General features: G+C 38.7%; 1 protein-coding gene across 1 annotated transcript; it reads left to right on the forward strand.

Moving 5' to 3' along the window:
• The first annotated feature begins 8,971 nt into the window (after positions 1-8,971).
• On the forward strand, positions 8,972-27,100 carry LOC139718076 (alpha-N-acetylgalactosamine-specific lectin-like). Its single transcript, XM_071629569.1, has 4 exons — positions 8,972-9,235; positions 25,259-25,396; positions 26,469-26,483; positions 27,089-27,100. Exons 1-4 carry the CDS (start codon positions 8,972-8,974, stop codon positions 27,098-27,100), a joined length of 429 nt encoding a protein of 142 aa, XP_071485670.1.
• Positions 27,101-27,353: the final 253 nt, after the last annotated feature.

Here is a 27,353-nt window from a genome sequence, read left to right on the forward strand (position 1 = left end):
GGGGGAGGGTGGGCAGGCCCCTTTTCATAATAAAAGCAAACAAACAAAGCTTTAGTGCTTCAAAATAGTTCTAAAATGTGAGTTAGAGATACAAACAAACAACCAGTCGTCACTATACAAAGTGTGAACGTCTCGAAAATATACCGTATGCAGTTATGGTTTATTGAGAAATATCTCCTTTTACGTGTGGCTTTATTACCAATTTTTTAAATACGTAGTAGGATACAACATGCAACAAAACTTAAAAATAGGCCCTATTCATCAAGAATTAATGTGAAAATTCGAACATTTTTAATCACTGCTTCCAATGGTAAACAGTAGCTTTAAAAGATACACACACAAAAAACAACAACAAACAAACAAACAAACAGACAAAACACATTGTATCTTTACAAGAAATCTGTACTAGGAAACATCTTGCTATTAATCACGAATACACACAGTACAACTGCACAAAATAATCAGGTATACCCTTCACAGAATTGGCGTTTGAAGATTTTAAGTCAACACTATACGAGATACTTACCTTAGTGACAAAAAAGGCAACTTTGCAGAATTGTTGATAGCCACAGACAGTGAAAGACTAAAAGTATACAACGCACTGCCCATTCATCATACTAGAAAACAGAATACTGATGCTATAAATCTCTTAATTATTTTTACATGTTTTTTTTTTCTCGCGTGGTTGTAACAGCTCAAACTAAACCTCAGAGAGAGAGAAAAAGAGAAAAGGAGACTGAGAGATGCAGAAAGCAAATCACTGATTGGATAATGTGAGTCAAGTGTGAACTAGAAATGTCGCTAAGGCGACTGATATGCCTCCGCCATAATGCATGATTCTCCTATTACGTCTATAGTACGTGTGGACAATGTGTGATTACATTTTCACAAAATTGGCAATATATTAAAATGACAAGTTTGTCACAAACGTGTCGAATGTTCACCTTCCTTGACCTTTAATTGGATGAATAGGAGAGCACGTATTTGGGGATTTAAGGACTTTAACTTGACTTTGCCCATTCATAAGTCTATGCATTGAGTAATTTTCAAGGTATGGAGAAAAAGTACAATTTCTGTATTGAAATGTACATTGTTACCATTTTCATCTGGCCTTTGACCCTAAAATTCATAGGATAATCACTGTCAGGCAGAACAAGCATAGATATGTAGAAAGTTTCAAGATAACTTGAGCCACTTCTGAGATATGGAGGAAAAAGTTAGTTCAGCACTTTCCCTTGATCTTTGACCTTTTGACCTTTGAGGCAAAAAAGGGAAAAAAAAAGAAAAAAAGTTTCCAGAGAATCTCTATTAGGTTATACATGCATAGGGCCTACACCAAGTGTAAAAAAAAAAATAATCCTGCTGGCATTGCATAAATATGAGGGAAATAGTAAAATGTTGAAGTGCTGCCCTTGACCTTTGACCCCTGACCTTTGACCCCATAAATTCTCTAGATAATCACTGCCAGTCAGTATATATATACTATGTTCCATGAAGATACCTTGAACAATTTCCAAGTTACGGAGAAAAAAGTTAAGTTTTAATATTGTTACTTGACCTTTTGACCTTTGACCTTTGACCTCATGACCCCAAACTTTCAGAAGAGAATCGTAATTGGGTAATACATGTATACACTAAGTTTTAAGAAAATATCTTCAGGCATTGCATAGATAATGGTGGAAATAGTGAAATTTTACGTATTTGATCTTGACCTTTTGACCTTTGACCTTGAACATGTGCACCCAAAAGTTGATAGCCACAACTTTACCCCCTACTGCACATACATGCCAAGTTTCATTAGGATACCTCAAAACGTTTTTTAGTTACGCTGTCCACAAAATTCATTACGGACGGAAGGACGGACAGACGGACGGACGGACAACCCGAAAACATAATGCCTCCGGCACCACTTCGTGGCGGAGGCATAAAAACAGTGCAGGCCGACACCAGGAAACCAGAGGTTTAAGTGAAGGGGAAGGCTTACACGACCCAAAACTTAGCCAACACAGTGACACCCTTCCCGAGCCCGTACTTTGATAGCTGCAGTAGTGCTGCTGCCACAGAACCAGTGCCACAGAACCAGTTCTATGACCGGCGGGTGCCCAACAAGTGCGTCTTCAGCGTGGCCCGGAGATGGCGCTATTCAACTTTTACCCTCTTACTAATTATTTTGTTGGCATTTGCGTGCAGCTGCAGCTGTCATGAGCCATTTACTGCCGGTGCATTGTATGCATGAGAACTGCAAAGTTTTCCTTATGGCTGGCTCAGTGGCTGTAAACTGATTATCACTCATGAACAAAAGGTGAAATCTTGACAAAACTTTGTCATACACATTTAAATTGTAACAATAAAATTTTACACTGCTCAAGCCTATGATAATATTTCCATTAAGAGAAAAGTTATCTCATCATATCACACAGGCCACTAAGAGACACACTGATATAGGGCCTACATTGTAGACCGAGTGTCAGAGGGGATCTCCGTGGCTGGAAAGGAAACCAAAATTCTAATGTTTATAGAGATTGCATTTTCATCTTTATAATTCTCTATTAACATTATTTTGCTGGTGACACTAACATTTTCCGACAGTTACGTAGAGAGAAGTCCATTTTTGTTTTTACTTGAATCGGAAGCCCAGTCTTCTTCATTCTGACAGGAGACGATTCTCATGGCCGGCGGAACGGAACTTTTTTTTTTACCATACAAAGGAATCAAAACTTTCATCACTTTGGGCCCATCCCCCCCCCCCCCCACACACACACACACTTTTTTTTTTTGGAAAAACCCGGAAGTGCGTAAGTGGAAGTGGAAGGAGAGATGACCTGAAGATCTCTTTTTTGTTGTCTTTTGTTTATGTTCTGTTTTTTTTTTCTTGTTAGCTCATGAAACCCGGAAGTGCCCCCCCCCCCCCCCCACACACACACACATACACACACTTTTGAAAACGCTCCGCCGGCCCTGATTCTGTTGGATAATGTCAGAATCACACATAAAAACATAGGTCCTTGTCACTGATGTCAGGACTGGTTCTTAATATCTTCTCATCCAACATTGAAGGTCCTTCTGGGGCCAAGCAAGACCTGTGAGCTGTGATTTGCAGTCAGAACTGCTGTGATATCCTTTGCCTGCAGGAGACTCATCCTGGGTCGTCTCGTACTCGATCTCGCATCTCTGGAATCAGTCTAATCGGGGAGAGGCCTCACGACCAGTACGGCAGTGTCATCTTTTGTCTGAAATGGCATAATATATGTAAAGATATCCTCCCTACCCCCAGAGGGCAATTACCCCCGGCTAAATACTGGCTAGTGGTAAGGTTAGAGTAAAAATTAGGGTTAGGGTTTGGATTAGGATTATGATTAGGGCCAGGGGAAGGTTCCGGGGTAATTGCCCAGGGGGTAATTGCCCTAGACCCCATTAATGACATTACGACCCTTTCCATCAATCTCGTGGGTATTTCTGTAAGATCAGTCTAAAACAAACATGCAAACCAAAACAAACAAACAAACAAACAAACGCACAAAACAAAAATCTGATTCAGGATGATATTTCTGTTTAAAAAAAAATCAGCATGAGCTGAGGGTATGGTGAAGTCAGTAAGGATTGCAAATTCGTTGGATATTGGACAGATGCAAGCGAGTTACAAGTCTGGCATATCATGTGACGCAAACCATCCTTCATCATTAACTTGATTACTCAAGATGGAGACGTGGCTACAACACAGATCTCGTTCTGTCCCCAACAGCATTAATGTACTCAACGTAAGAAAGTTGATAATGACCTGTTCCCCATTCCCAACTTGACCGATTGGACTGAAAATGAAAATGAAAATAAAGTTTAAAGACATATTGTATTTCGAAGGTTGACGCACCTTCTTTTCATTTTCGGATTCATGAATCTTTGGAATAACGAACCTTATTTCATTTTCGGATTAGCAAACCCACATAAAGTTTATTTCATTTTTGGACTACGAGTCAGACTGCTGGAGATAATGAATCAGAGACTTGGGATTTACATGCAGCACACAATGGGAACTCGAGACTTCTCTGTGAGTGTGCATTTTGAAGAGTTCAATTCAGTTCAATTCAATTCAAATGAATTTATTAGGAATTTTCTGCATAGAACATATTTTACAAATGAAATACAGTCATTCCTTTTTGTTTTCAAGACAATAAAACATGCAGTGTGTACATCCGAACATAACTGAAATATACATGTACAGATAAGAGAAAAGAATTAGAGAACACGTCAATTGGGAATGAAATGAATCTGACTGAATTATAGCGCATGTATTGGGATTGTGAATGCAGAAGACTGTCGTCAAATAAGCGTATAGCTTGAAGATACAACAGCCTTGAAAGAGAAGGGAGAAAAAAGAAAATGGGCAAAACATGCATCATGTATACTTATCGAAAAGAAAGAAAAAAGCAGACTCATTCTGGCATCACATTTCGACAACAAAAATTGTATAGCCACTATAATGTACAGAGAATGAGGTGAGTGAGGTGAGTGCCGGTGCGAGTGAAAGAGCCCAGCATGCGCACGATACTTATCTAGATGCCTTTCAAATTAAGAAAACTTAAATATGTTTATTGAATAGTTTGATGTAAGGAGACTGGAGGGGCCGGACAGGTATCAAAACAATTAAAACTATTTCGTTTTTGGTTACAATAGTCAGATATCAGCTAATTCCCATGATTTGATATAATATGTTTTTCATGTTTGCTTTAAACGAAAAAAGTGATGTCCATGCTTAGCTTGGGCAGAGAAATCAATATATAATCAATATATCAATATCAATATATCCGGGCCGTGGTGTCGAATAGATCTAGGAGCGACAATTAAGTAGCTTCAAGTTATTTAAATGAATGTCATTGCAATGTTGAGAGGGATATAGGAATGTATACTTTGCTATTTGAGATGAAAGTATCATGCCGGTCTTAGTGGGATGACCCCACACGTGACCTGTAGGGCAATACTGTGTAAAGGCATGGAGCAAGAGCTTTCTGTGTATAATAGCAAAGAGCCAGGGGGAAAGTAATCGATATCGTAAATAGTCTCTATAGATTGATTCCTCGCCCCCAAAGAAGTACTTGTCATGGACTGAACTCAACCTATGATAACATATTAAGGGGTTCTGTATAAATAGCATGGAGGGCAGAGTTTTTATTTATCTTTTTTTTTTGTAGTAGCTAAAGAGCGATCATCAATTATAGGCCCTATAATCCTTGTATGCAACGAGCGAAGCAGACCATGAGTTAGGGGAAGGGGCGAAGATAATCCGAAAATGAAAAGAAGGTGTGTCAACCTTCGAAATACTGTATGCACCTTTTTTCATTTTCGGATTTAACGAATCTTCGAAATTATGAACTATTTTCTTTTTAATTGTTTGTTAACGAACCCTCAGAATAACGTACCTCCGGAATTACGATTCTTTCAAAATTACGAATACTGTTACAATAATATTTTTACGCACTCTGGGTATAAAAAGCAAACTCAGTGAATGGAACTGACCCTACATATTCCATGCATTCGCGGAACTGTATCACAACATTCCTTTTCCCCGCTGTCGATGATGCCGTGCCCCATGTAATAGCTCCTCCAACTACTGCAATACGCCCTTATTCGTTTTTTTTTCTTCTAGATAAGAATGGTTCGCCGTCACATTTATTTTTCAACTTCCTGCTATAATTGTGATTGTGTACATAGATGCGACGCCTGTAAACAAACGTTCAAAGGAATGATTGCAGGGAACAAAGAAACAAAGGTTTTAATCAGGTGTTGTCATAAGGGCATTGCATTTTGAACTATGGACCGGATGACTTGGAACTGAACATGTTGAGTCGTTATCATATAACCATGAATTTATTCTCTATAGAGAACATGACTTGTCTGTATAACAGTTTGTACTTTCGTGATTTAACATCTACTTCATTTTTTTTTTTGATGGAATTGCAATGATTATGCATGAAGTTTATCAAAGTGAGATAATGATACTTGAATAAAGAGACATGAAATTCGACCGAACAACGTAATTATATGTCCAGAGCAACAAAATCTAGGATTTTTTTTTCCCACAATGTCAAAGCCGTTCGGTTTGTATGCCTGTAAAGTATATAAAGTTTGAATGGAATCTCTTACGGCAGTACTGTACGGGTTCGTCTTAATTCGCCTTTCTTCACCGACAATAAATTGCTCCGAAAATGGCAACATTACCAAATGCTTCTCGATTTATTTCATTGTATGATGCAGTCTTTGCAGGCAGAAAATAAAAAATGATCCCAATTTCTAAGGATCCCAATTTAAGAAGAGTCATCACCGAAAGCACATGTACATGTGAGAAAGGGCGGCGAGACGCTCGAAAATTTGTGTGAAGAAATAAACCGTTGGTGACTACAGCATGAACTTTGTTGCAGCTTTGTTACTTATCTTTTTATCGTGCCAACACGTGGACTACCTTATCATACATATATATATATATATATATATATATATATATATATACATATATATATACAGTTAACAACAAATTGGTTTGGGTGCTATATCTCAACATTTCTATTGTTATGCAAATGAGGTGAAAAATTTAACACCCAATCACCATCACTCCTTCCTTCACTTGTAAGAAATCCGCTCAAAACTAATTATTTCTCAGGGGTATGAATAATTTTGTTGTTAATATATATATATGGCATATACACACGTATATGGTATATATATAATATATATATAATATATAATATATATATATATATATATATATATATATATATATATATAGATTATATTATCCCTCTTTGTGTTCCTTTTTTTTTGGAAAAAGAGCATGAGTTCAAAAATCGGTATATATATATATATATATATATATATATATATTACTTATATACGGTGTAAATTGTCTCGAGGCAAATGTCTCATGTATTTGGAGAAATCATCAACGAAGTAAACGCAAATTCTAGTAATTGTCAGCAAAGCAGATGTCGGTGGGGCAAATGTCGCATTTGATTCTTCGAGCAATCGCCGGGAGAGCAATGTCGTCGGATCATATTGAAGGGGCACACAGACAGTGTCACGGAACCTATAATTCCAGAACCAACTTTCTCGTGAATATCTGAGAGAGCTGGATAAAGAGACAATACCACTCACTTGAATATCAGTGCAGCAGTGACTCTTTACTTTTGTTTGTTCATTTCCATCTGAGAGATGGCTGGATAGCCCATATTCAGCCACGTTATCAAAAAGCTGGTCTTCCATGATGTCCAGTTGGATGTGAGGTGGAACCACTTCACCGGGTTAAACACCCTGTACTGCTTTTTGCGATGAATGAATGAAGCGGGATCTTTTACGTGCATGAGTTATTACTCTCTCATACACGGGACCTCCATTTCATGTCCTATCCGAGGGACAGAGTGTTTTGCCTCTTGCCAGAGGGGACGGTATGCTTACACACAACATTGCTCAGTCCAGACTCGGGTTCGAACCCGGGCCGCGTTTCCATACGCGTGCTCGTGAGGCAGACGCGCTACCGACTGAGCCAACTCCAGCATTGTTCAATAATATGATGAGAGACCAACTATATACACTTTGATAATATCTGCTGGTTGAATATACCTGTACTAACGCGCAAGCCGATTAGCAAATATTTTGGTGACCATGATTATGATTATGCTCATAATTATCATTTTAATGATTATCTGTCTAAATCAACAGAGTCATCCTGGCAGAATGTCAAAATCGAGGAGTGTTTTGAACCAGAGACGTCGATTCGTTTTCTGGATGTGGGTGGGGGCAACTTGCAGGATTGAAAACGATTCTCTCAATAAGAGGGGGCTTATGGAATAGGTACAATCATCTGAATGATCAGTCTGTCAATAAATGTCAAGGAGCATTTATTAAGGTATGGGATACTAACACGCAATATTTGCTGATCTACATTCATTAATGACGGAGGCTGCATTCAGGGCATAGAGATATATACATACCACAGAGTTCCACTTTCTATAAAAGACTGCAAACTTCCTCGACCCTTATACTAACAAACGATTCTCACTGACGAAGAAGACTCAATTCGCTCTCTCAAGGTAAGTGGCTTGACGCATGCAGCATAAAATTAAATATCTCATTCGTAACGAATACTGTACAAGAATTTTAACTGCTATAGGCATTGACCTATCTAAAGGATATATTTATTATGGCACACAATGTAAAACCGTTATGTGCCATCGAGTTTACCAAATAATTATGATACGAAACTACGAATCAGAGTGACTTTTCCTTGTCATTGGACACCGAGCAAAATTATCGTATATCTATTCGCTATCGCTTGAGAAAAGAAAAGTCTAAATCAATGAATAATGATAACAATAAAAAAATCAATCAATCAGTAGGCCTACACATGTATACAGTCGATTTTTATTCCCAACACTTTACCTTTATTTTTTGGTTCAAAATAGAAAATTTGATATCAAGTTCATTACATCCAGACAGAATTTTAAAAAACAGCAAACTTTTGAGTTTTCGAAAGAAATTAGTGTTCCTTTATTGGCGTTTTGAATTGAATGCCCTGCTCGTTTTACTACCTCACTCAAAGCTATGGCACATATCTTTTGATTGTGTGCTTCCTTGGCATTTAGGTGATAGATTATTCTCAATCAGATGCAGAAAATTACTTTGTCATTTGAACACTTCTCGAGAGATTTGGAAATAACTATAGATAGTGGAACAAAGTCAATACTTAATCTTTTCCCGGTTCTTGTGATAACAAGAACAGAAGAACAGATGGACTACCTTTCCTAAAAGGTGGTCAGTTCGTTCAACATCAGTTGTTTTACAGTCAAATCCTTTCCAACTCCTGCATTCATAACCCTCCTATACTCTTTTATTTTCCATCTCATCCAGCAATAAGATTCATGTAAAAAAGAAATAAAGGGGTTGTGCCTCTGGAGTGCAGAAGATTAGACATCCACTAGAGACCATGCATGCAGCAGCTACTCTTACCCTAGTCGTCCTAGCCGCACTCACGCAAGTGCAGTTGTCGACGCAGTTGTCCATGCGTTGCGAGAGTCTCTGGACGCAGTACGGGGACTACTGCTACCGAATGTTCGGTGATGAGAAGACATGGGCGGCTGCGAAGGACCACTGCCAGAACCATGGGGGAAACCTGGCGTCAGTGCACAGCGAGGGAGAAAATGACTTCTTGTACGAACTGTGGCGATCATCTGTTCCTACACCAGTTTGGGTAAGTCCAAGGTTGGTTTTGATTAAATGCATTATACAGCAAAATAGGACGGACAGAATAGTTGAAAGGCGAAATCCTATTCCTATTACTTCGTCAAATTTGCGTCTGCGGCTGCGACCGCGAACGTGAATTGATACCATTACGATTAACAGAATTGTAAACTTCATTAAAAAATCTGTCAAATTCTAATGGCCGGTTTTGAGGAAGTTTGTAGAATATGATGGTCGTATATTACCCTGTTTGTCAACAAGTCGGAATAAACATGGTGCGTACAGGCCGGAGCTGTCCACTTTGACATGAGAGATGGCTCCCGCATTATGCGGCATCTATAACTTGTACCGACTTTCCTAACATGCTGTTTGAAACGACGTGAGAAACACTGCCATCAATGGTTGTGCAGCTTTAGCATAACTGGTTCTTCGTTTTGTGTTAGTTAATAATAAGTCCTACAATAATTAGGAGCTGTAGAATACAAATAATGACTGCTATGAGGGGCACAGTTAAAATTACGGGGCCCCAAGGTGATGTGAAAACCATAACTATGCCCGAAGCGAAGCCGAGGGCAAAGTTATGGTTTTCACATCACCGAGGGCCTACATGATTTTAACTGTGCCCCGAATATCAAGCTGTCATTATTTGTTTTATATACTGAAAATATAGATTCCGAAATATAGATACCGTAGCACTCGTATAATCAACGTTGATCGACAGCACGGCGCACAGTGGGCCAGAGAGATACCAAAGTGCGCCAAAAGTCACTTTGGGCACTTGGGATTTTTTAATTTTTGACATGCGCCCTTGAGAGGCTATTACTTTGAGGAATTTATCATTGAAATATTTAAATCAGGTATGTACATTAAAGGGGTATATTTCCTACCTGAAGTAGCAAAATACAATATTTTAAGAGTTTCAAAGCAAATTGTAACCTCTTTAATAAATAAGTAATGTCAACATGTAGTTTTTGAGATATCAACCTGTAATTTCTCCCACATATTTCTCAGAGTTCATTTTACGTTATGAATGCCGTAAAAATGCAAAGAAACTTAATGTTCATGAATATTTTACGCTAAATATCCTGGAAAAGAGGCTAATCATTTGTCTTTTTAATATACCCTAATGAAAAGTTTAGATTGCCACGGATTTCCAACTAAATTCTATTACCACCACATTCCTTGATGTCTCAGCTTTAAGCTGATACCAGATTTGGCTGCCACCTTTCGCCACTTTTTGTGTTAGAGCTGATTTTCCGCGACACATTACGTCTATTTTGGACCTTGCAGCCGCTCAGGAATGCTGTTATATCATACGGGGCCTCATGAGGGCGGCACTTTTGTAAATTTTTTTTTTTTTCTCGCACGTTAAAGGCACAGAAACATGAATAACACTGAAAAAGAGGCAAACAGATTGTATAGGGCTAGTCTGGCACCTAAAAGACCCCTCCTCAGACGATAAAAGAGTACATAATTGCACATAGCCAAGGCCATATAGCCTATTGTTCATAATTGTCATAGCCACTACTGTAAACGTAGCTATTTCCACTGCGTTACATACTGTGTGGACACCTAAATACTTCGATCCTACTCTTGACATATGCAGATAGAACGTTATACACCAAAACACAGAGATTTTATTCTCATCGATTACTCGTTGGAAACAAAGTCTGTTGCTTTCCGGCCGCTCAGCAAAGTGTATAGGATCGCAGTTTGTGAATCCGATTGCAGGTGATTGTCAGACATTGCTCGCGTGATCCTCATCGGACGATCTTGCCTCATCGGATCATGCGTGACATGTCTGACATTGACCTGATAGGCGACCAATACAAGTCGGATTCATCAGACTGTGATCCCATACACTTTATGGGTTGTCGGAAGCAAAAACAAAAAACAAAAAAAAAAACTTTGCTTCCGACGACTGATGAGAAAAAAAAAAATTATTGTGGAACGTGGATGAATTAATAATTTCATATGATAGTGATTCCGATAAATTTTTCATCAAAATAAAAAAAAAAAACTTTTCCAAGTAAACTTTTATACACGGCAGACTCATTCTTGGCTGCTAAATCATAACCTGTCATTTTCCTGATTACTGACTTCACAATTTGTTATTTTTCCAGTAAAATTAGACAAAGTGGTTTTTGCGCTTGTAATCATGAATTGATATGGCATAGACCTAAGGTTATAATTATGAAGTAGAGAGATAAGAACTATATCAGAGATTGATTTTATATCGCACATTTTATTTTATGTCCTGCTAAAATAAAGTGAATAAATTCACCCAGAAGTACAGCGTTCATACATGTACATCATAAACCTATATTGTAACTAGTTTACACGGACAACAGTATCATTTTGCAGTACGTGTGTAATATGGAACATTCAGCATAAATTCGATTCTTTTAACGAAACCCGAATGTTTACACACTTTCTGTGACATGTAAGCATCGTGTATTCAATGGTAGTATATAAGCAGTGTCAGTGAATGTGAAAAGATAAATATTAATCTTTAAAAAAAAAAAATAACAGCCTAAGATTTGCATTGCTTTATTCGTCATTTACACAGATTTTTGGTAGCCAATGAAAAAACAGCATCACAGTGACGTCATATGAGTTTGAAATTATGTTCAATCAATTCTACGCTCCAAATTACCCCTACACACCAAATTTGGGTAAAAAGAAACCACGGAATATAATTTTGGCGCACTTTCGAGCTCATTCTGGCCCACTGTGCGGCGGTTGTATCATTGGTGCGCGCGTATGAGTGATCTATGTGTACGGGGTTGCGACTGTCTCCAAACCTATTTACAGCAATGTACAGGGCACAGTAAATCATGACGTCATTTTGATCAAAAATGGGGCACAGCTATTTTTATGACTCCACTTTTAACCAATCAGATGAGAGAATTCTATATATGAGGTATATAATAGGCTATATCTCCCTGGATAATTATGCCTCCCATACATAGCAGCCGAACGCATGCGGATTTGACTCGAATAGTACATAGCAACGCTATTGTCTATATACCCAGACTGTGCACGCAGTCTTGCAAATTTGTTTTACACAAGATTATACGGTCTGCTATGTCGAAATATTGGATCCCGTGAGATTTTCGTGCCAAAATTGATTCTTTGGCTATTAAAGTTGGTCAATTAGAGGGTGCTGAATCCAACAAACTTTGGTTCCATTTTTTCGACCATGTCTTCAGTCGCCATTTTGAATTTCAAAATGGCCGCCATAGCAAATTTCAAAATGGCCGCCATAGCAAATTGTATTTTAACCCAATTCTCGTAATGTGAGCATCATAAAAGGTTCAAATTTGACGCAAAAGCACGTTTATGATGTCATATATTCTGATACACTATTTCCTGACATTGTAGGTTGTTTTAATACAATTTGAGGGCTGCCATCTTAAAATTTAAAATGACCGTCTTAGCTAAATGTATTTTTAGCTGTATCTCAGGTTGTAAGCGTAATGGAAAGTATAAATTTGGGGCAAAAAGCATGCGTATGATGTCAGACATGCTAATATATACATTTTTGTTTTCAATGATGGATTATTTTGGTTGGCGGCCATCTTGAAATTCAAAATGGCCACCATAGCAAATATAATTGAGCCTATGTAGCCATAATCGTATGCCTTGTGTAAGGTTCTAACTTGGGGAAAAGAGCATGAGCACGCTATCCGTTTTTCTGAAACATCTTTTTCTGAAATGATGGTCCATTTTGATAGTATAGGTGGCCATCTTGAAATTCAAAATGGCCGCCATACCAGAATGTATGTTCTGACCCATATTTCATGTTGTAAATAATACAGAAAGTTCACATTTCGGGCATAAACCGGTCTCATGATGTTGAACATTCAGATTCACTTTGATCCCCTCCCTAAAATTGCAGATCATTTTTAAAAGGCTGCCATTTTATCATTCAAAATGGCTGCTTTTCAGCTAATATCTGTGGTTACAGGCAGCTTTTTTGGCAAATCAATGTTTACTGTATGGTGGTGTACATTGTACATTCTTTGACAAACACACATACACACATAATTATATACAGTCTGTAATAATGGGCTATTCGCATTAGCTGCCACTCTTGAAATTCAAGATGGATTTCGACCCATATTTGGTGCTGTAAGATCTTTACCATGCAAACTCAAGCATGCTGGAGCACTTTCAAGTAGGACCTATATCCATGTGTAAGTCAATCACTTCAATAAATAGTATGATCATTGCGTATAGGCGGGACCGCTTTGTGTAAATGGCTGCCATTGGAAACATTCCTTTAAGAGCATTGCATTTGGGTAAAACTTGTGAATGGAAAATCATGTGATTCTGGTGTCAAAGCAAATGACTTTCAAAAGTGCCTCAATAACTGTATCTGAGTGAATAAATGCCCCCATTTAGACGATTTGGTTATGGAGTTTAGATATACAATATTAGCCGTGTACAAAAAAGTTCATGTGATGTTTACTTCAGGCCCGTAGCCAGGATTTTTCAAGGGGGGGGGGGGGGTGCGGTCACTAAAAAAACGGACCTTCGGTACCAATACCAATGATGACACACACACACACACACACACACACACACATGATTATATATTATATATATATATATATATATATATATTCTTTGGACGACCGAACTACAAAAGTTGTATAAGAATTTGCGCGCGAAGCGCGCCGCAAATTGTGAATTTTGACTGTTTTAATGACGTTTTAAAGTCTCGAGGAAATTTGTATTTTTGTCTGTTGCATGCAATCGCGTTACGGTATTTCATCTAGGAAATAGTAAAAACTCATTTTGCCAGGAAGTTGCAAAGTTTAATTGTGTTCGAGACTCTGCGCGCGTAGCGCGCCGCAAAATTGAGAATAGTGATTTTCCTGGTGTTGTTTTAACTTTTATTTTTTCTATTGTATACCCGCGTTAGCAGGCCTGAAGCCAGGATTTTTAAAGGAAAGGGGGATTGCGTTAATTAACAAAACGGTCCTTTGATACTGTCCCGGGAGGGGTAGCGACAATTAAAAGGTGGACACCATACTCATACATGGACTTTCAAAACGGCCCCTAAACGAGTAATGATCATATGATTTTTTCGGGCCTTAAAAACGAGTATTCCTTAAATGTTTCCTGCACCCTAAAGAAGTACTTCATCATGATTGAACAATATACCATTTTCCCAAATTTCGGCCTTTTTGATACCCTTTGATTATATACGCTCGTACATCACACTTTCCATCTAATCCGTGAGAAAAAACGACCCCTATTACGCGTTTTCTTTAGCGAGTATGGTCACGGTGTCCACCTTTCAGTTGGAGTTTTCCATCCCATTGGATGCTGTTTGGAAGATGAAACATTCACTTTACTATACAGTATATCAGCCGTTGGTATGCGAGTTTGTCAAAAACGAAAATAAATAAGAAAATTTTTAAAACAAAATGAATTGTAAATGTGAACCATTTATATTTTGCCTCCTTGTGGTAGGATATTTCCAGCATTTCCGAACTTTCAAATAATCATTTTAGATTTAATAATATTAAAGATAGTATATTAAAGGTAGTAGTAGAGTAGGAGTGTGTTTAAAAGCATTAGATTATGCACGGAGACCGTACAGTTACTTGATAGATGATCTTTTCTCGAATGTTGGTACTAGCAAAAGGGCTAGAAAAAGCAGCTATTATAATTCGTTGGGCATGCATAATGGCCCAATGAGTGTTACAAGAGAACTGGAGTAAGACAGGCCTTTCATTTTGTTTTGTCTCTCCTGATCGTTCGTAAGAAATGCTAATTCATGACCACCTTTTCACAATTTGATTGGAGCATGCATTCATAATGGAAAATAGTTGACATAATAATCTATCCCCAGGCATTATCATGCCAACATGTACTTATATATACATGTACTATATCTTTGTGAGACGTAGATATAAAATGTCTCATGTTTTCGATTATAGTAATTTCGAGGAAATTTCTTTAATTTTTATCATATATGTAAACTTGAGGCTATTAGATTTTCATCCACTTACCTCTGTTCCTGTGAAAAAATGCAAGTGTCAACCTCAATGTCATCCACGAATAGCACGTACTCGGGCGGCCAGTGGAAAAAAAAAAAACACCGGTCACACGCGCCAAGGGCCATGGCATGCAGTGCCAATATAATAATAGCTCGCACAAATTGATACATAACATTTGTGTTTGTGTGCATGGGGACGATCCGATGGTTCATACAACAAAAGGGTTTCGTACAGTTATTTTTAACATTGTTAAACGTACTCTTCCACATTTACGTAGCATATAATGTGTCTTTATATTTATTTGGATTGTTATCTTGAGAATTGCTAAAAACCGTTATTATGAAAAAGTGGACCTTTCAGAATTTGGGGGGTGCGTACGCACCCGACGCACCCCCCCCCCCCCCCCCCCCCCCCGGCTACGGGCCTGTACTTAGTTGATGTCTTAGGGTAGTAGGCTCATTCCCTGCATGTGTTTTCGAAGTCACAGCACTTGTATAGGGCTGTACACAGGGGAGAATTGGTTCTAAATTCTTCCAGAAACAAATGGCTTTGCATTTCTTGCTATATGAAGATGATAATGAATTCTGTGGCTACCTTTGGTGTAGGAAGTTTAAAGCATTTAATTGCACAGTTTACGTATATCCGCTGGAAATAACTACAGTGTACCATAATATTCCCCTGTAAGTAGAGGCACAAATTAGGCTGTGAAAGTTAATCGAGGTTTGTTCTCTGGATGTGTTGGTTGTATCATGACTCTACGAGAGCAAAGCGGGAGATTGTCCAGGTTGAAGTCATCCACACCCAACTTCTGGAAGGCATGGACTGTGTCATTGCACATTCTGCATGATTCAAGGCTTAGAGAATTCTTGATCCATCTGCTCTTTGAGACATCCTCAAATTTTCAACTTCAGCCTGCACCATGAAAGGCATGGCCAAGCAGACCTTTGTTTTTCGCAACAATTTGCGAACATAATCTATCAACAATGGCAATTGTATATACTTTATCATCTCTTTTTCCAGTGATGGAGCAGATAAAATGCGATGCAGTATTAAGTGTAAAGCAAAGATCCGTTAGAATAAAAATGTCAGTGTCTATACGAAATAATCATCAATATCTCTGAAATTCCCTGTTGCTCTTGAAGTAGCATCTAATACATGAAATGGAACGAGGATATCTGCTTCCTCGTTGTGACGAGTGACAACTCCTATGGCATCTTTGATGAACCTTTGTTTCTTTTTTTTTCTGTGATGTGGTATCTGTGTTGACTAATCAGTATTTCAACTTTCAGGCTGATTATTTGGCTCAGTTTTGTGGGTTTCTAATGCATGGGTATGAAAAATTAACCTTTGTTACTGAGAATGAGAAGGCCATAAAATTGTAAGATGAAGAGTGATAGTGGAATTACTTGGAAGACTAGAACGTTTAACTTCCGATAATTGTATCGTCCAGCAATGACTGAAAAATGATAGGTCTATCAGACTGTTGTACCGGTAGAAGTGTTAGAAGAAGGTTGTGGTCTTCTTAAGCTTAGTGACTTTTGATCCAATCTTACATGGTGTATTTCAATTGCAAGAGCTGAATGTCTGGCCTTTTCATATTAGCCGAGGTAGATATTTTATTTTCAAATTCTTTCAGATACAAATTCTTAGTACAGAACATGACAACTTCCCTTTTTATCTCTTTCTAGAATATCCTCCTTGAATGTTCCCGATACCTGATTGCCAAACACCATGCACATTTATCAATTTCAATGCAGTGACAATTTTTGAGATTACCCTCATGTGATGGTGTTCTAAATTGTCGAGGAATTCTGATGCATCCAAAGTGCCACAGAACTGAGCTATTATTGCTCCTGTGTAGTTTTAGAATCATTGGCGGTACAGCAGTAAGCATCTTGGAAGTCTTGATATTAGTTGATAATAATTTTGAGGATGACCCACACAAGGGCAATCAGGAAAAAAACCTACTCATTGACATTCCTTATTCACCAATGTTCACTCTGTGTTATTCCAGAAATACATCCAGCCATATGAGCTCCCTGATGAGTTGTTTCATTTTTGTGGTCAACAAATAAGCTTGTGAAAGGGATGCCTGGTAGGGTGACCATGGCATTCCTTGCCATTGCGAGACTTTTCCTTGTTTGTCTTCATTCTTTCGAGGCAGCATCAAGTTTTGGAAGATCCCACAATCGTATCAATGCTTGCTTTTGTACAAATATCTGATACCTGGGATTAAATATAACTATTAACTAGGTTCCACTACACCAAATAATGTATTGTCTGAGAGGCAAAAACAGATCACGTGTGTATTAAGCGCATAGCTGTAGCACGCAGTGCATTCCCGCCTGGCTAGTATGGGACGTGGGATGTAACGCTTGTACAGGCTTTCCCACACTTATGGGAAGTGGTAAAGGACCCCTCCTCTCCTCCTCCCCCCCCCCCCCCCCCCTCATACGCAGTTTTTGCCCCTGAAAGATGGCTTGATGACGTCTTTGGAACCTCGTCCTAACAGTCTGAATTTATGGCGGTCATTTTGAACTAAGAGATGGCTCTCGTTCTGCGTGACCTGAAAATGAATTCGGTCTAACTAGGACAATTTTGGCAAATTCATCTAAGGCGCTTACCACATTATGTTTTTCTATGGCCACCATCTTGAATTTCACGATTGCGGCCTATCTAATGATCCACAATAGGAAACAGCTGTACTGGAACGTTGGACACCACAAGCATGTGCGTTACTGATTAGTGAAAATTTGATGCTCCTATAATACAACTGTAATTGCAACATGAGATACGGGTAAAAACGCTATGGCGGCCATTTTGAATTTCAAGATGTCACCCTATAAATTGTATCAAAACAATCCACAATATCAGAAAATGATATATCAGAGTTTCTGACATCACAACCATTCATTTTGCACCAAATTTGAAGCTTCTACCATGCTCACTGTATGTGGTTCAAAATACTGTTTGCTATGGCGGCCATTTTGAAATTCAAGATGGCAGCCTACAACTTGTATCAAAACAATCCATAATATCAGAAAAAGATATACCAGAGTGTCTGACATCACAACCATGCATTTTGCACCGAATTTGAAGCTTCTACCATGCTCACTTAATGAGCGATATGGATAAAAATACAGTTTGCTAAGGCGGCCATTTTGAAATTCAGAATGGCGGCTGAAGACGTGGTCAGAAAAATGGAACCAAAGTTTTTGGGATTCAACACTCCAAAATTGACAAAGTTAGCTTTAAAAAAATCAATTTTGGCACAAAAATCTCACCGGATTATATAGTAGCCTCTACCAAAACGTTTTAGTCTCATTTTTCGAATATATCAAACCTTTACAGGGGTCGCGGAGCCGGGGCTGGGGAGGTAGGTGGTGGGCTGCGACCAATCCACCATTTTCTTTTTTACCCCTTTCACGATATGTAATAATACTAGTCACTCGGATGATCACCTTGGAAATAAACGGAGAATCAAATGGGGATCACCTGCTCGAAATTCTCCAGACCGCTCCTCTGCAGTGCATGTGCGCTTGCGGGATACGACAATAGTAGGCCCTATTATCCCTTTCATGCTTAGCAAATATTTCACCCAAAATTTCCCGGACACACGCGGGTTACCCTGAAGCATGAAATGCATCGAGGGTAAACTCTCGGGTAAATTGCCGGGTGACTTTTCTGAAATCTTACCCTCGAACCGTCCCAGGTAAACTCGCAGGTGTCCCAGCGAATTCCCGGTTGACGATGAAGCGTACCAACATCTTGTAGGCCAAGCGCGTATATTATGCATCATAGCGTGTGTTACGGCACATTTTGGTAAATTGCACATTTTGGTAAATTACCAAAATGTGCAGTTACCAAAATGTGCCGTAACAAGGCATATGTTACGTCACATTTTGGTAATTGCACATTTTGGTAAATTTACCGAAATGTGCAGGACATTGACGGCACATTTTGGTAACTTTCTGCTCCTCCACAATCATAACCCCCCCCCCCCCCCCCCCACAAATTGTAAGTGCGGCTGGTTTTTGTCCCCACCGAATGAGTTCGGCAGCCTAAAGACCGTGTTATACCTTTCCGGGCAAGCTACGCGGGCTTGTTGCGATTAAGGTTTTTCCAGCACGCAGGAAAATTATCTCGCCCGTAGTTGCCCGGAGCTGCGCACGCAAGTCCGATTTACCCGCAGCCAAGTTTTGAGCAGCACCTCGCAGGCAACTAGACTCCCACGCAGGTATACTTCGCAGTCCCCGTATGCGGTCAGCGCGGCCAAGATAATGACATTCTGTCATTTCTGCTGGACTTCTGCCATTCCTTCAGATGAATTTCTGAGTTGTCAGACCCCACGCGCCTGGCACTCAGGTCACACAGAATACACGCAAGAAGAACATAAGTAGCACGCATCCAGCAAGTAAGACACATGCATAACTCGCCCAAATCCTTGTCCGCCCTCAGAAATTGTCCGGTATGCTGGAATATCCTCACACGCAACAAACCCGCGTAGCTTGCCCGGAAAGATGTGACAAAGCCTTAACATGGTTGCGGGTAAATAGGATTAGCGTGCTCACCTCCGGGCGACTACGGGTGAGATACGTGCTAGATACTGTTACGTGCAGGTCATCTGCGGGGACCTCCGGGTAGTAAAAATTGTTCTTCACACGTCGCACGCAAGGCTTGCCCGGAAAGATGTGACACGTCCTGTATAGGCCGTGTCACACCTTTCCAGGCAAGCTACGCGGGCTTGTTGCGAGTAGGGATTTTTCAGCACACAGGAAAATTTTCTGCGGGCGGACAAGAATGTTTACGAGTTTCGCACTTGCGTCTTATTTGCAAGACGCGTGATAAGCTTCTTATCTTCTACTTGTATTTTACTGTATTCCGTTTGACCTGCGTGAAAACTTTGAAACCGATCCGTTTTCTGTTACGAGCGACTCACGGGTACTGAGAAGTACCTGCGTTGGAGTTGTCTGCAAGGTGCTGCCGGTAAGAGTCTCCTACTGGTGTTCTACGTGTACCCCGACAACTCACTCGGAACATATTTTGAACATGCTCAAGGCCTTGTCATACCGTATCTGGGGAAGTTTGACTTGCGGGGAAGCAAATTTGCTACCCGGAGCTCTCCGCAGTTGGTCCGCACCTGACAGTACCTAGCGCATCTCGCCTGTATTTGCCTGGAAGTGCGCACGCAAGTCCGATTTACCCGCAGCTAAGTTTACACCATGACCAAAACTTTTTCCGGGTGAGTCGTGGGAATTTCCCGCAGAGGTACACGCAAAACGCCAGTAGGAGGCCCTTAGCGGCAGCACCTCGCAGGCAACTCCCACGCATGTATTTCGCAGTCCCCGTATGCGGCCAAATTAATGACATTCTGTGGTACTTCTGCCATTCCTTCAGAGGAATTCTTTCACTGAGTTGTCAGCCCCACGCACCTGGCACGCAGGTCACACAGCATACCCGCACGAAAAGCAATCGCAATAGCTTACTCGAGCCTTTAGCTCGGGTGAGCTAAATAAGTGTCTTGCCTGTCTTTACGCAGGACCATATCACCTTAACTCCTTGACCGTATCATATTAAATCTCAAGCCCATCCATGGGTTTTTAGTTCAGTTACCAAAATGTGCAGATTGTCCAAAATGTGCAGACAAATCCACTTTTAACTGCACATTTTGGTAACAGTTGATCCCGTCAGGTATAAAGGTGCACTATCGGCACATTTTGGTAAATTACCAAAATGTGCAGTTACCAAAGTGTGCCGTGACATAGTGACGGCACATTTTGGTAACTTGCACATTTTGGTAATTTACCAAAATGTGCCGATTTACCAAAATGTGCCGTAACAGCGTGTACTGATAAATCGCACTGCAGAAGAGTGGGCAAGAGAAATTAAAGCGGAGCTCATTCGTTAATTCATTGTAGTAGTATGAAAAAAAAAAAATCTCGGTGATGTTCCCTGTCTGATTCCCCGTTGAATCTCCCGGGTGATCGCCAGAGTGACTAGCATCGAAGGAATATAAAAAGGAGAATAAAAGAAAAGTGAAAAAAAATTGAATCATTTGAATATCCAAGCGTGAAATTAGTTTTAAAAAAAAAAAAGAAAAAAAAACACAACTTCCCAGGGCGCAATCCTTCTCCCCCCCCCATCCCGCAAAAAAACCAAAAACAAAACAAAAACAAACACGAAAATCCACAACCCCTGCTTTAATAATGATAACAATAGACCAAAGACATGTGAGAGGGAGAGAGTGTGTGTGCGTGTTTGTGTGCGTGAGTTCATGAGTGTGTTGTGTGTATTGCTCATTTAAACTGTGCATCGCTGACAAAGAACATTGATGAATTGCGCTTACTCACTACTCAAATATTCACGTGTTAACACTGAGTGAAACACATCTTAAAGGACAAGTTCACCTTAATAAACATAAGGTTTGAGAGAAAGTAGCAATATTAGTAGAACACATCGTTGAAAGTTTGAGGAAAATCAGACAATCCGTTCAAAAGTTATGAATTTTTGAAGTTTTTGTGCAGTAACCGCTGGATGAGAAGACTACTGCAGTGTACGATGTCACATGCGTACAACAATATAAGGAAAATATAAAGAGAATTTCACAAAATTCCATCTTTTGAAAAAAGTACACATTCCCCTGACTCGCTACCAACAAATGTTACGGGTAATATTATTCCCCCTGCCTTTAGAAAGAGGCAAGTCAAGTGCTCTTTTATTATGCAAAAAAAGTGAAAATATGTTGAATTTTCTTATACAATTTCTTTATACTGTTGTACGCAAATGACTCACAAGCTGTAGTAGTCTCCTCATCCAGCGGTTCCAACACAAAAATTTTAAAAATTCATAACTTTTGCATCGATTGTCCAATTTTCCTCAAACATTCACTGATGTGTTCTACTAATATTGTTGCATTCTCTCAATCCTTATGTTTATGAAGGTGAACTTGTCCTTTAATGAATCAATTCATGATAACGAATTACTGTGTAACGGCTATAGCATAATCCGTAAAGACAAGGATAGATCAGGGGGAGGTGTAGCTGTATATGTGCGAGATGAAGTTGATTATATTGTAAGATATGATCTGATGAATTCCGAGCTGGAAATGTTAATTATTGAAATAAAACGTGTATATGTAAAACCAGTATTGTTTGCTACGTGGTATAGACCTCCTCACTCAAATCGGAGCGCATTTGATTTGCTTGAATCAGTACATGTATTTTAGAAGATAGAAGATTTAGATTATGAATGTATACTTCTTGGTGACATGAATTGTGATACAATGTCTGAGAAAAGATCGTGGCAAACTAAAAGGTTGTTTGAAGTAACTGAATGTTATGGTTATGAACAGTTAGTGAATTCTGCAACTAGGGATACAGCTACTACATCTTCCACAATTGATCTCATTATGACAAATGCAGCAGAAAAATAGGAATGGTGGATGTATTGCCATTAACTCTAAGTGATCATTACCTTGTGTATTGTACCTTTGGGGAAAGACGCACTCAAAAAGATGCTCGACATTTATTTTGTATAAGGTTTCTCGTAATCTAAAGAAGATTGATTTTGAATTGTTGAAAAATGATATATATCGTCTGTAGTATGGGATGATAATGATGACAGAAACTGATGTGGAGAAATTGTATAATAAGTTTGAAGAGGTGATAACTGGTATCATAGACAAGCATGCTCCATTGAGGAAAAAACGAATAAAGAAAAAAGAATCACTTTGGAACACTGAGCAGGTTCTCGAGTTAATCAGACAAAGGAACGTACAAAAGCGTGTAGCAAAGAAATCAGGTCTATCTGATGATTGGAATAAGTATAAGTTACTGCGAAATAAAGTAACATATGAAATTCGGAAAGCAAAGAAAGATTATATTGCTAGCTGTGTTGAAAATAGTTGTGGTACCTCTGGCGAAGTATGGAAATCATTGAGTTATGTTTTACCTAGGAAACCGCAGACTGAAAGAATAATGTGTATTGCAAATGAAAACAGGGACATTTATGATAAAGTTGAGATAGCTGATAGCTTCAATAAGCACTTCACAAACATTGGCAAGATTATTCAAGAGAGCATTGAAGTCAGCGATGAACACGGGAGCAATGACCCTGGAATCGTTGACAACGGAAATGATTTTAGATTGAAAAAGATAGATGAGAAAGATGTTTTGAGCTGTTTGAATAGTCTCTCTGTTGATAAAGCAACTGGTTTGGACAATATCCCCGCTATCATTTTGAAATCAATAGCTGAATATGTTTTTAAGCCGCTGACATATATATTTAATCAGTCAATACAACAAAGTAAGGTACCGCTGTCATGGAAACGATCGCGTACTACGCCAGTCTACAAGGGTGGTGAGAAAACTAATTATATGAGTAACTACCGACCCATATCAATATTATCGATTATTACAAAAATTATAGAAAAGTTTATATTTGATCAACTCTACGGATATCTGCAAATAAATGATTTGCTTAGTGAGCACCAGTCAGGCTTTAGGCCAAACAATTCCACCATGACTGCCTTGCTTACCACCACTGAAGACTGGCTTGATAATATGGACAAAGGCAACTTTGTTGGGATAGTAACCTTGGATTTAAAGAAGGCTTTTGATACAGTAGACCATGGTATCCTCCTGAAGAAACTACGTATAGTATGGTATCAGTGATGTTGTTGTTGAATGGTTCCGGAGCTATCTTACCAATCGCACACAATGCACTATTATCAACGGTGTACAATCTAGTCCACGGATAATCACATGTGGAATACCACAGGGGTCAAATATAGGCCCTTTACTTTTTGTTCCATACATAAACGACTTGCCTTTATCTGTAAAGAAATGTAAGGTCTCATTATACGCAGATGATACCTGCCTGCACTACTCGTGTAGTGATGTGAATAGATTGACGAACGTTTTAAATGAAGAATTGGTGAGAATACATAGATGGTTAACTAGAAATAAACTCGCTCCCAATGTTACAAAGTGTGAATTTTTGTTAATTGGGTCAAGAAAGAAACTCAACTCAGTGAAGCCATGTATTCAGATAAAGGACACCGTTATAACTCGTGTTTCAAGTTGTAAGTATCTGGGTGTGCGAATTGATCAATATTTAGAATGGACAAATCAAATCGATTCATTGCATAAAAAATTACAAACCCTTTTATATTTGTTAAAAAGGATTCGACCTTATATAACAGAGCAAATGGCATTGATATTTTATAAAACTATCATTGAAAGTAGGATTGATTACTGTAGTATAACTTGGGGAAACGCGCGGAAAATACGCATTGATAAAATTCAGAAATTATTAAATAGGGCACTTAAAGTTTCTATGAATGTAAAATGGAGATTTTCAAGTGAAGCATTATTTGATTTGATACAAACAAATTTAAAGTTAAAGATAGATTTACATTTACTGAAAGAAGTGATAAACCGTTATTGTATGTAATGTATAGAATTGTAAATAGGACCATGCCACAAATTGTATGTAATGTATTTCCATTTAAACAGACAAGTATACATACTGAGAAAAGGAATAATGAAACTAGATGTTCCACACCCGAGAACTAATTTTAAGAACTGTAACATTGGGCATCAATCTTTTTTTTTCAGTATCTTAATTCCCATTTTCTTCATGTAATATGCATGATTCTGTATGATTTGTTTTTGTGTTTGTTTGTTTGTTTTTGTTTTTGTTTTTTGTTGTTCTTTATTAACGTTTCCTATACTATGTCTAAAATGTTGTATTTTGTAATTGTATGATTTTTACTTCACGGACTCACAGAAGAACAGCCATTGGCTGAAGTGAGTGACCCGTGGTGAAATAAAATAAACTCAAACTCAAACTCAAACTCAAACTCAAACTCAAACTCAAACTCAAACTCAAACTCAAACTCAAACTCAAACTCATTGTTCGTGTGGATTGTAGGCTTGCTGCAACAGTTACAATAATATTCAACAAATCCACTTCCTCTTTTCTTTATTCCCCCCACTTTTGTAATTATGTACTAAAAGGGGTTCTGGTTCGGACTGAATGACATAGAGAGCGAAGGAACCTTCGTCTGGGCCGATGGATCTCCGGTGGACTACACCAAATGGATCCAGGGCCAACCCAGCAACGGTGGATCTACAGGGAACGAAGACTGTGGTCATGTGTGGTACCGTGACGCACAAACCGACACAACACGTGACTGGAACGACGCAATTTGCTTGTCCGAAACATCTTTCATCTGCCAGAAAACCATCTGTGCTTCTTACGCTTCTATAGAACGTTAAGAAGAAAGAAAGAATGCAATCAAGACAAGAAACTAATGACGTTATTTTGATAGTTAACATTATCATTAAGTCCATGCCAACATTGAAACGATTTTGATTTGTATTACGGTTGATTAGTATTAGTGTAAACTGTTTGTTATCATCGTACGTCATCGATTGATACACTTTATATGGTAATAATGCTGAACGTTTGACTTCTGTTCATGAAAATAATTCTGAATGTTTCACTTCTTTTCATGAAAATAATTCTGAATGTTTCACTTCTTTTCATGAAAATTATTCTGAATGTCTCACTTCTTTTCATGAAAATAATTCTGAATGTCTCACTTCTTTTCATGAAAATAATTCTGAATGTCTCACTTCTTTTCATGAAAATTGCACATCCCATCAACTTGATACTGACATAGCAATCATCCCCCATGCTTTCTGAAATCGGTTAGTCAAGTGCTCATCATTATGCTAAAAAAGTGAACTTTTGTGGAATTTTCTTTAAATTTTCTTTATATTGTTTTCCACACATACGTCATAACCTCTAGTAGTCTCCTCATCCAGCGGCTCCAACACTAAAAATCTAAAAATTCATAACTTTTGCACCAATTGTCCGAATTTCCTCAAACTTTCACTGATGTGTTCTACTAATTTTGCTTCTTTCACTCAAACGACATTGATCTTTGGGTTTGGGTTCTCTTTAAACCTTGTTTACTATCAAACATTGTAGGGCCTATTTCTCCCTGTATAATGACGTGATATCCTTACAACAACAAAAAAAAAATAAAGAAGAAAGACTAGTCACCCATAGCACCACTTCGCATATCACGATCAATCTGTTCTAGTACCTAGATTGTGATTGATCGACCAAAAAAAATTGTTTCACTTCATTCGGTATATAAAACAGATATGAAGTGCTTTTACTCTGGACCTCAACTCCATGATAATTTCCCTCGAGCAGGTTGAGACCAGGGAGGTGAGACAATCTAGGCTATAATACAGGTTCAACAACAATGCTCCAAAAAGCAGTCCATATTAGCATACTGCATACAGTACCAGGAAAGAAAAATGATAGCAATAAAGTGCACACTCGTTAGGTGAAACTCCAGTGAAGAATATGATATCCAACGGTTCATCATCATGCCGCTGGAAAACGTAGGCATATACATGTACTAGTATCTAGCTTTATCCTTGAGACATCGGGTAGTTTGGCTGATTTCTGTTGATCTTTTTTTTTTTCTGGTTCCACACATAATGTTAATTTCCCTATAATTCTATAATTACTTGAGGATGTAATAAAGGACAAATTATCAACAAGACCTCATGCAAAAAGATCATATTAAAACTAACAGATCTCCTTTCGCCTCATTTATCTTGATAAGCCTTCGAATTGATATGTGTATGTGTGTGTGTGTGTGTGCGTGCGTGTGTGTGTGTATGTGTGTATGTATGTGTGGGAGGGGGCAGCTGAAAACCACTCGATTTTCATGTTGTGTGTAACTAAAATACAAATAAGCAAGCAAACAGGCAAACATAATTTCCAAAGGTTCTAACTTCTACAAATTTGCTTCTTGATTACAGCAAGACTACTGATGTAGAGCGAAAGTGTTTATGCAGGAGAAATGCTACAAAGCACTGGAAAAGTCCAAACTATGCATTGTACAAAAAACCTAAAAAACCAATCTTTCCTATTATAATCGATCAAAATCTAACTAATGGATATGATTCCCTTAACCCTATAAAGCCCAAGCTATTTTGACCCCTTCCAGGCCCAAGGGGGGTGGGGGTGGGGGTGGGGGGGGGCACATTGTGCCCCCCCCCCCCTATATAACTTCTTTATTATATG

This window comes from Diadema antillarum, unplaced genomic scaffold, assembly GCF_040938485.1.
Source record: "Diadema antillarum isolate AM-2024a unplaced genomic scaffold, OU_Dant_1.0 scf00000088, whole genome shotgun sequence".
Classification (NCBI taxonomy): domain Eukaryota; kingdom Metazoa; phylum Echinodermata; class Echinoidea; order Diadematoida; family Diadematidae; genus Diadema; species Diadema antillarum.